This window comes from Callithrix jacchus, chromosome 12 (genome assembly GCF_049354715.1).
Source record: "Callithrix jacchus isolate 240 chromosome 12, calJac240_pri, whole genome shotgun sequence".
Lineage (NCBI taxonomy): Eukaryota > Metazoa > Chordata > Mammalia > Primates > Cebidae > Callithrix > Callithrix jacchus.
The window spans coordinates 94,018,727-94,027,139 of NC_133513.1; the positions used below are offsets into that span (position 1 = coordinate 94,018,727).

General features: G+C 58.2%; 1 protein-coding gene across 5 annotated transcripts; it reads left to right on the top strand.

Annotated features, from left to right (window-relative positions):
* Nucleotides 1–245: 245 nt before the first annotated feature.
* KAZALD1 (Kazal type serine peptidase inhibitor domain 1) lies at nucleotides 246–7,433 on the top strand. 5 transcript variants are annotated; one of them, XM_078346302.1, is made up of 7 exons: nucleotides 246–603; nucleotides 1,119–1,243; nucleotides 1,658–2,214; nucleotides 3,383–3,543; nucleotides 3,625–3,772; nucleotides 3,965–4,083; nucleotides 6,407–7,433. In XM_078346302.1, the coding sequence occupies exons 3-6, from the start codon at nucleotides 1,710–1,712 to the stop codon at nucleotides 4,054–4,056; spliced, it is 906 nt and encodes a 301-aa protein (XP_078202428.1). In that variant the 5' UTR covers nucleotides 246–603; nucleotides 1,119–1,243; nucleotides 1,658–1,709; the 3' UTR covers nucleotides 4,057–4,083; nucleotides 6,407–7,433. The 5 variants fall into 5 exon arrangements, with proteins under 5 accessions (XP_078202428.1, XP_009008430.1, XP_078202426.1 ...); XM_009010182.5 differs by having other exon boundaries at nucleotides 246–1,243; XM_078346300.1 differs by lacking the exon at nucleotides 6,407–7,433 and adding an exon at nucleotides 5,383–5,512 and having other exon boundaries at nucleotides 246–1,243.
* Nucleotides 7,434–8,413: the final 980 nt, after the last annotated feature.

Below are 8,413 nucleotides of genomic sequence, written 5' to 3' on the forward strand. Positions count from 1 at the left end.
GACTGGGAGAGAATATCTGCCCTTGCCCACATCCTCAAAACCCCTCTGGCCAAGCATGGCGCCTGCGTGGCTCAGCAGCCCGAAAGAGCTTGGCCAAGCTCAGGAGCACTCTCCAGAATCCGGGCTGGACCACCGGAGCTCCAGTGCGCATGCGGAGCCGATCTCGCGCAGGCTGGCGGGGGCCGCAGGCTGGCCGTGTGGGCGGAGCCTGACTAAGTGCCGCCCCCTCGCCGGCCGCAGATTGCAGTTTCCTCCCCCTGCTAGCTGGACTGCGCCGCAGCTTCAGTGAGCTGCGCTGGACCGGCCGGGGCGGGGCCTGGCCGACCCGGGTTTGGCGGGCTGGTCCCCAGGAATGCCTCATCCCCGCCCCAAAGTGCCACGGTGGCGGTGGTGGCGGCCGCGAGGCCCAGTGCCTCCGGCCCTGCCAGCCTTGCAATCATAACCTGTAATCCGGACCTGAGGGACGCCCGCCGGGGAGGCGCCAGCCTGCCTCTCCTTGCGGCCACTGGTCGCCTCCGACCTCAAATCACCCGGCTCACTCGCGGGTCGCAGCACCTGCCGGATGTGGGGAGGAAGGAGGAGGCCAGATGAGGGAAGGCCGATGTAGGCGCCCACTCTGTCAGCGCCTCGGTAGGGCAGCGGGGTGGGCAAGCCTGCAGTCGCTCCCGGCAACCAGCCCTGGGCTGCGGGGAGACGAAGTTGGTTGGTCCTGCTCTCCAAGAGCGCCCCGACATCGACGTAAAATGACTTGGCACCAGAGCTCCTGCTGCCTCCCCCTAATGCAGTTGCCCTCGCCGATGCCAGGGACTGTAAAGTTAGATGGGACAGGGCCTAGCGATTCACCCAACGCTTTGAGCTTCCCAGCCAAACTCCTACCCTCACTCCCCGCCTCCGGTCCTCATCCCCTTCCTCTCTCCCAGCCTCGGTGTCTGGTTACGGCTCCTCTGCTGGCATTGTGACTTTGGGCCAAGCTGGGGGAAATGGCCCGGGAGGGTTTCTTGCGGCTGCAGAAAATTGGCAGCCTTAGAACTAGTGGAAGGCGGGTGCGCGACATCGAGGGGCGGAGAGAGGGGGGCGGAGGAGCTGCTTTCTGAATCCAAGTCTGTGGGCTCTCTCAGAAGTCCTCAGGCCGGAGCAGAGGTGGCTGGCGGGACCGGCTGACTGCAACCCTGCTTTCTTTCCATCATCTTCTCTTTCGGACTCGAATCATAGCTGCTCCGAAGGGCGTAGTCCAGGACACTAGGTGAGCACCCTGCGACCCAGGCCATACACAAAGGGGCATCAGTCCCCCCCCCCCCATTAACAGCTTCTTCTGGAGCCGTCCATTCTCTTTGGGCAAGGATGCTCAGGGGCATCGGAGTCGAATGGTGAACAGAAGTGGTGCTGGCGGTGGGTGTGCATGCGCGCTCCTGAGCCTTATCACCCTTCCTCACCTCTCTTCACTCCCAGCCCCCCCCCCCCAACAGCCCAATTGATTGCCAGCGGCCACAACTGGATAATCCCTAGAGGGTCACTAGGCCTTTGTGTTGGGGGAGTCTGCTTGTTAGTAGGGGAGGGGGCGACGCTAGCGTCATGCTTTGGTATAAAAAGCAGTGAGGTTGGTCTTTCGGCACAGGCCCTGTTTCTGACCTCCTGACCTGGCTTCCCTTCCTGGCAGGGTGCTGAGAACGCTCTGATGCTCCGAGTGCTCGCAGGGCTTCCAGCTAACCATGCCGCCGCTGCCCGCAGCTGCCTTGGCGCTGCCTCTGCTCCTGCTACTGCTGGTGGTGCGGACGCCGCCCCCGACCGGCGCAAGGCCGTCCCCAGGCCCCGATTATCTGCGGCGCGGCTGGCTGCGGCTGCTAGCGGAGGGCGAGGGCTGCGCTCCCTGCCGGCCAGAGGAGTGTGCCCCACCGCGAGGCTGCCTGGCGGGCTGGGTGCGCGACCCGTGTGGCTGCTGCTTGGAATGCGCCAACCTCGAGGGCCAGCTCTGCGACCTTGACCCCAATGCTCACTTCTACGGGCGCTGCGGCGAGCAGCTTGAGTGCCGGCTGGACACAGGCAGCGACCTGAGCCGTGGAGAGGTGCCAGAACCGCTGTGTGCCTGTCGCTCGCAGCGCCCGCTCTGCGGGTCCGACGGTCACACCTACGCCCAGATCTGCCGCCTGCAGGAGGTGGCCCGAGCTCGGCCCGATGCCAACCTCACTGTGGCACACCCGGGGCCCTGCGAATCGGGTACGAATGACCCGGGGCCTCCACCCCCAACACTTAAACTTCCTGGAGTCACTGGTCCCCGACCACAGACGACATTGGTCTCTAGCCAGCGGAGCCAAAAAGATAAGGCCGTAGAGGCCTCGAGTCCAGTATAAAACCCTGCTCTCGCTACTGGTCCATAGAAGCTGCCACCTGAAGGTGGGGGTGGGGGATGGAGTGGAGTGGGGGTCCTAGGCTTCGTCAGCAAGCTGCATGTGCTGAACCACGTGAAAGCTCCAGAGCTGGCTGGCAGGGAGGAACAAGTCCTCTGATAGTGCTGGCACATATCCTGTGGTTGGCTCCAAGACCCTAACACTTTTCCCAGACCAGTGGAGTCCAGGCAGCAAGACGGGTTCCTGTGAGATGCAATCACGTTTCATTTGGGCAGATTCTTAGAGCAGTCTGTTCACCCAGTCTCCCCACCTCTCTCTTTTCTCCTGCATTTAGGGATTAGTGAATGGGAGTGGGGAGCTCAGCTAGTTCTCTCTATCCCCGGGGACTGGGGGACATTCAGGCCTCTAGTTTTCCTTGGCGGCTTTAGTAACTTTCACTTCCTGAGCCCCCGCTCTGGGTCTGGCTAGGCTGGGGCAGCCAGAAAAAAAACACTGCAGGGTCCCAACAATTTCCTCCTCTCCTGCAGGCTTCCTGCCTGTCTCGAAAGTTCAGCTTCAGCTTCTCGGCCTTGGCGCAGGACACCCCCAGGGGGTGCGGTGGAGGGAATGGCTTCTCTTCTGGCCCTTGGGAACTGAGCCTGTTTAGAAAAGGGGGAAGGGGGGCCTGGAGGTGTTGATTACTGGCATTGCAGGAAAGGCTGGGGAGGGTGGAATGAGGACAGGGGAGCAGCTGGGGACAGAGTGGCTGCCAAGATACAGTGTAGGTGTGTGTGCTTGTTTGTGCATTGGGTCTGCATAGGATTCTGTGCACATGTGCATGTATATCTCCACATCTGCATGGTACCCTCCTGTGTACCAGCATCCACATCTGTGTGTACCTGTGCTTGTCATGATGTGTTTATGGATGTGTTATTTACCTCAGCATATATTATGTTCTGCCACAAGCACATCCACAAAAATTTGTATATCATGTCTTTGCTGGACCAGATGCCTTTGCTGGGCCATGCTGTTCTCAGACCTCCCACCTTCACCCCCAGGGCCCCAGATTGTGTTGCATCCTTATGACACTTGGAATGTGACAGGGCAGGATGTGATCTTTGGCTGTGAGGTGTTTGCCTACCCCATGGCCTCCATTGAGTGGAGGAAAGATGGCCTGGACATCCAGCTGCCAGGGGATGACCCCCACATCTCCGTGCAGGTAGACACCGGTGGGAGAGGCTTCCCTGAGGCAGCCCAGGGCCCTCCAGAAGGACCCTGCTGATTCCTTGTCTGGCTCCAGTTTAGGGGTGGACCCCAGAGGTTTGAGGTGACTGGCTGGCTGCAGATCCAGGCTGTGCGTCCCAGTGACGAGGGCACCTACCGCTGCCTTGCCCGCAACGCTCTGGGTCAGGTGGAGGCCCCTGCTAGCTTGACAGTGCTCACACCTGGTAAGGGGATCCCTGAGCCCTGGGGGTTGGGGGGGATGGTTCTGGATTCCAGCTGTGAATGTGTAAGAAGCAATCCATGTGTCTGCATGCATTTGGGTGCATACACAAGCATAGCCTTCTGCAGACTGAGCTATGTGGGCAATGACAGCCCCTCTTCCCTGTTCTCTGTCCTTTGCCCACGTGTGTTTGCAGATCAGCTCAACTCTACAGGAATCCCCCAGCTGCGATCATTAAACCTGCTTCCTGAGGAGGAGGCTGAAAGTGAAGAGAGTGATTACTACTAGATCCAGAGCTCTGGCCCATGGGAGTGGGTGAGCGCCTATAGTGTTCATCCCTATTCTTGAAAATACCTGGAAAGGGGAGCAGGGTACCTTCATGGACTGCTTTCATGCTCTCAGTAGGGGTGATCATGGGAGGCCTACTTGACTCCAAGGTAGCATGGTGGTAGGGGAGAGAGAAAAGCTAGAGGAGGATAGGGAGAGAGGCTGAGACCAGGAGTGGTGGGGTACAAAGGAGCCCATGCAGGAGGTGCCCTGGCCAGTAGGACCTCCAACAAGCTGTTCCCCAGGCTGGGGTGGGGGCTGGAGCAGACACAAGAGGTGCAGGCACCAGGATCCTCCACTTCTTCCAGCCCTGCTCAGCTACTCTTCTAACTGCTTTTCCTCCCAGGCCCTGGTTCTTGCTCTTTCCTGGTCCCCAACATTTACCTAGCTTGTTTACCCTTTCCCCAAAGTCATCTTCCAGAACTTTTCCTTCTCTCCTAAGCCCCAGTTGCACCTACTAACTGCAGTCCTCTTTGCTCTCTGCCGTCTTTTGTACAGGAGAGAGTGCAGCGGAGCATGGCTTAGTTCAGTGCAGAGAGATGGGCGAGGTCAGTCCCCAGATCTTATACCACTCTGTATTGGGCAAAGCCTAGCACAGGGCTAGGCACCAATAAAGATTTCTAATGAACTAGGCCACACAGACGCACACACAGTTTATGCAGTTGTGCACACGAAAATGGAATATCCCTGGGAGGCCTCCCACACTAGCAGAACTCTGGCTTCCAGAAGCTGCAGGGCCTGTTCTCTAAGCACATGCCTGCCAGATGTACAGAGAAGGCTTGAACTTGGGCCTACCCTGCCTTTGAGGGAGGGAGGTGGGGCCATCTGGTTGGAGGGAAGGCATAATCCCAGTCTGCCCTCCACTGGGGCTGGTATAGACACCTGCTTCTGTGCTTATCTTACCGAACACTTCCCCAGGCAGAATGGGGAATCAGGCCTGTGTGGATAGCCCCCCCCAAATGAAAGCATAAACTGGATAGAGGGGAGCAGAAGTTTGGTCACCTGTGTGGTCCATACCCTTCCCCAGCTCGGATAGGAATCTACTCATTTCCCTGCAGAAGGCAGAGCCATAGTAAGCCTGTTTCCTATTTGTCCCAATTGTGACCCGTCCTATCTGGCTTGGGGTCCCTCCCAGAACTACATTCTTGGGCTCCCCAAGTCTCTTTCCTCATTCTCCTTACCTAGCCCAGGGACACTGGTGAGATTCAATGTTTATTTAATGATTGAAGCGTAAGTCAGCGAGGCCGAGACACTGTGTGTGGATAACGACGGTCTCCTATACGCCAGGGCTCCACCGGGATCCTGGCGCCACTGCGGGAGGGCCTGCCCTTGGATCTGCGTCACAGTTTGTCCTCTGGGGCCGAACGCAGGCAGCCCAGTCTCCTGGGAGGGGCATGGTCCGGAACTCCAATCCAAGGGCTTGCCTGGCCGCCCCTCCTGCGGCTACGCACTACTCCATCTACTGCTGCCTTGCCCCCAGCCCCTAAGCCAGCGACAGATTTTATTGCCGAACCCGGGCTGGAGCCGGGCGGCCCCAGGAGCCGTGCAGCCGTGCAAGCGGGTTGGATACCGGGAGCCGATTCCAGGGAGACCACCCAAGCAGAGGCAGAGGGGTAGGCGGGGGTGGGGCGTGCTGTTCGGAGTCGTGGCCAGAATCCTCTGGGCGCTGAAAGAGGGGACGTGGGTGTAAGTCCCAGCATCAACCAGGTAATTCGCCCCCTAGTTTAGTTTGCTCTTCACCCAACTGGACTCCTAGGCGCCCTCTGCGGGCCCATAGCTCCTATCGCGCCCACCTGCAGGGCAGAGGCTCCTCGCCAAAAGCCCCACCCCACCGGAGAGGGTCACGCAGGTCCCGGGGGAATCCGTACTTCTAGATCGCGTTAGCCGACTTTGTAGGTGTTCAGGAGCAGCCTCCTAGCAGCCTCAGTTTCCCCCTCCACCGTCGTGCTGGTTCAAGCCCCGCAGCCTGGAATGGGAAAACTGTTGCCCACCGCCCCCCTCCCTCCCCGCACCCCGCCTCTGCTGCAGCGGACCCGCTTTAATAACGTCGCTGGAAAGTGACACGCGATTTATTATTAAAGTAATGCGGGCGCGGGGACGGGAAAGGTTTAATAAACGTGCTGAGATGCCGAGGATTATTCACCGCAAATAAATGAGAACGCGGGCGGCGTTTTAATAAATAATTTCCTGCTGCTCCCGGGGGAGGGAAGGGGAGGGGAAAGGAGGAAGATGGGGAGGCTGAGCCGCTGCCAGAACTCCCGGCTTCGCCTCCCCACGGGCTTCCAAGCCATCCCCGCGTTCTGTGTCCTAGGTTGCTCATACCCGAGATGTGAGGCTCCAAGAGCTCCAACCCAGAGTTGCCCAGGCCTGAAGGCGGGAGAGGCTCAGTCGCACCCTGCTTCCCCCACCGGGAGATTTTAAGTATAGTCCTCTTGAAATCCCTGGAATGCGCTTTCTTCTAGCTCCTACCGGGAGCCAGGACCGACCGGGGCAGGAAGGGTTCCTCGGACCAGCCCCTCCCAAGCCTAGGTTTCCAGGTCTCAGCCGGGCTCTTCGCCCAGCTTTTAGCTGAGCCGGGCTGGGCGTGCGTCTCTCCTCCACCTAGGGCAGGGGGTGAAGAAGAAGCCAGAGGGGGCTGTCTGCAAATGACCCTAACCCCTCCTCGGGCTGTCGTGAGGAGGCAGGCCGCTTCGTCTGGATGCTTGTCACCGCGAAGGCGCCAGAGAAGGGTTGCGCAGCCGTGCTGCATAACTGAGGGTGTCTGAGCGAAGCCCAGCCCCTGGCGCTCTGGTGACCGGGGGTCGCTGTGCGTACTGAGCAGAACTGGAGCTCGAAGCCGGAAAGCGACCCTCAAAAAGATGCCTGAAAGCCGGAAAGATGAACCCGACCCAGAGAGCTCCAAGACTGCAGACCCTGGGGACCGAGGACACGCTCACCACGCTGGTGGGGGCTGGGGGAAGGGCGCGGGCGGTTCGGGGAAGCGCCAGAGGAACTCCTGGCTCTTGAGTTTTAGCACAAATAGGTGACGTCTCTGGTAACACTTAGCAGTACAGGAAGTGGGGAAGGAGTGCTATCTGGTGGATCATTATGGTAGTGACACTCAGACCTGGGCCAGGAACCTTGAGACAATTTACTTGACCTGGAAAAATCTGAGTTAAAAAAAAAAGATGCTTCAATTTGTATTCATTTAATCTATATGAATGTGCACATGTATGTGTAGCATATATTACTATGATATCTGTGTGTGATATCTATATGTAACAAACATCGAATATATTCATAGTTATATGTGCATTGTATGTATACATGTCACAATATATGTATGTGGGTTAAATGCATATATATGTATGTGGATATATTACACCTGTAGTTTTTTTTTGTTTTCGAGCTGGAGTCTCACTGTGTCACCCAGGCTGGATTGCAGTTGTGCTATCTCAGATCATTGCAACATCTGTCTCCTGGGTTCATGCAATTCTCCTGCCTCAGCCTCCCAAGTAGATGGGATTATAGGTGAATGGCACCATGCCCTGCTAATTTTTTGTATTTTTAGTAGAGATGAGGTTTCATTATGTTGGGCAGGTTGGTCTCAAACTCCTGCCCTCTAGTGATCTGCCCGCCTCGGCCTCCCAAAGTGCTGGGATTACAGGCATGAGCCACTTCGCCCAGCTAACTGAATTCTTTCTAAACCAGGAACAGCTGTGTAAGTCCACATGTGGTAAGGAACTGTTAACTCACATCAAGTCTTGCCTCTGCTCAGTGCTGTGGAAGGGTGGGAGTGGGGTCTAGGAGGCTGGCGGTAAGGGGCCAGGTTCTCTGAGGGCAGTGATGAGGGCTCCTAGAGACTGGGAGGGATCAGGTCTGGGAGGCAATGAGCTCTGGGAGTCACTTGCGGTTAATGGGGGGTGGTTTGAGCACACTTGGGGAGGAGTAGGGTGGTGGGATAGAGAAGGGGGCAGAGGTGAGTGATGAGGTTGGGATTGGGGATGGAGTTGGGGTGGGGCCAGGGCAGAGACAGAGGCTCTGGGGGCAGGGATACACACATCTGGGGGTGGAGCCTGGAAACCATCTCCAGGAGTCATTCCTCCCTCCCCACCCCCACCTCTCTTCCCCAAGCTGGGCCCCAGTTTAGCCCTCTCTCTGCTCAAGCTGGCTCCCAGATGTGCTGAGGGCAGAGGAGGAGAGCTAACTCCAGGGCCTGGCCTGGTTCAGGTGACTCACTTAAGCGGTGGGCGCGGTGGGGCAGGGCTCACAACACTAGCGTCCCATGAAGCCTTGTCCCAGCCATCTGGGTCACTGCCCACCCAGCTGCCATTACCAG

Coding starts and splice junctions, on each gene's coding strand:
- KAZALD1 (XM_009010182.5), top strand. CDS start 1,710: ATGCCGCCGCTGCCCGCAGCTGCCTTGGCGCTGCCTCTGCTCCTGCTA. Junction 2,215..3,382: donor CCCGGGGCCCTGCGAATCGG/GTACGAATGACC, acceptor CTTCACCCCCAG/GGCCCCAGATTGTGTTGCAT. Junction 3,773..3,964: donor CTTGACAGTGCTCACACCTG/GTAAGGGGATCC, acceptor GTGTGTTTGCAG/ATCAGCTCAACTCTACAGGA.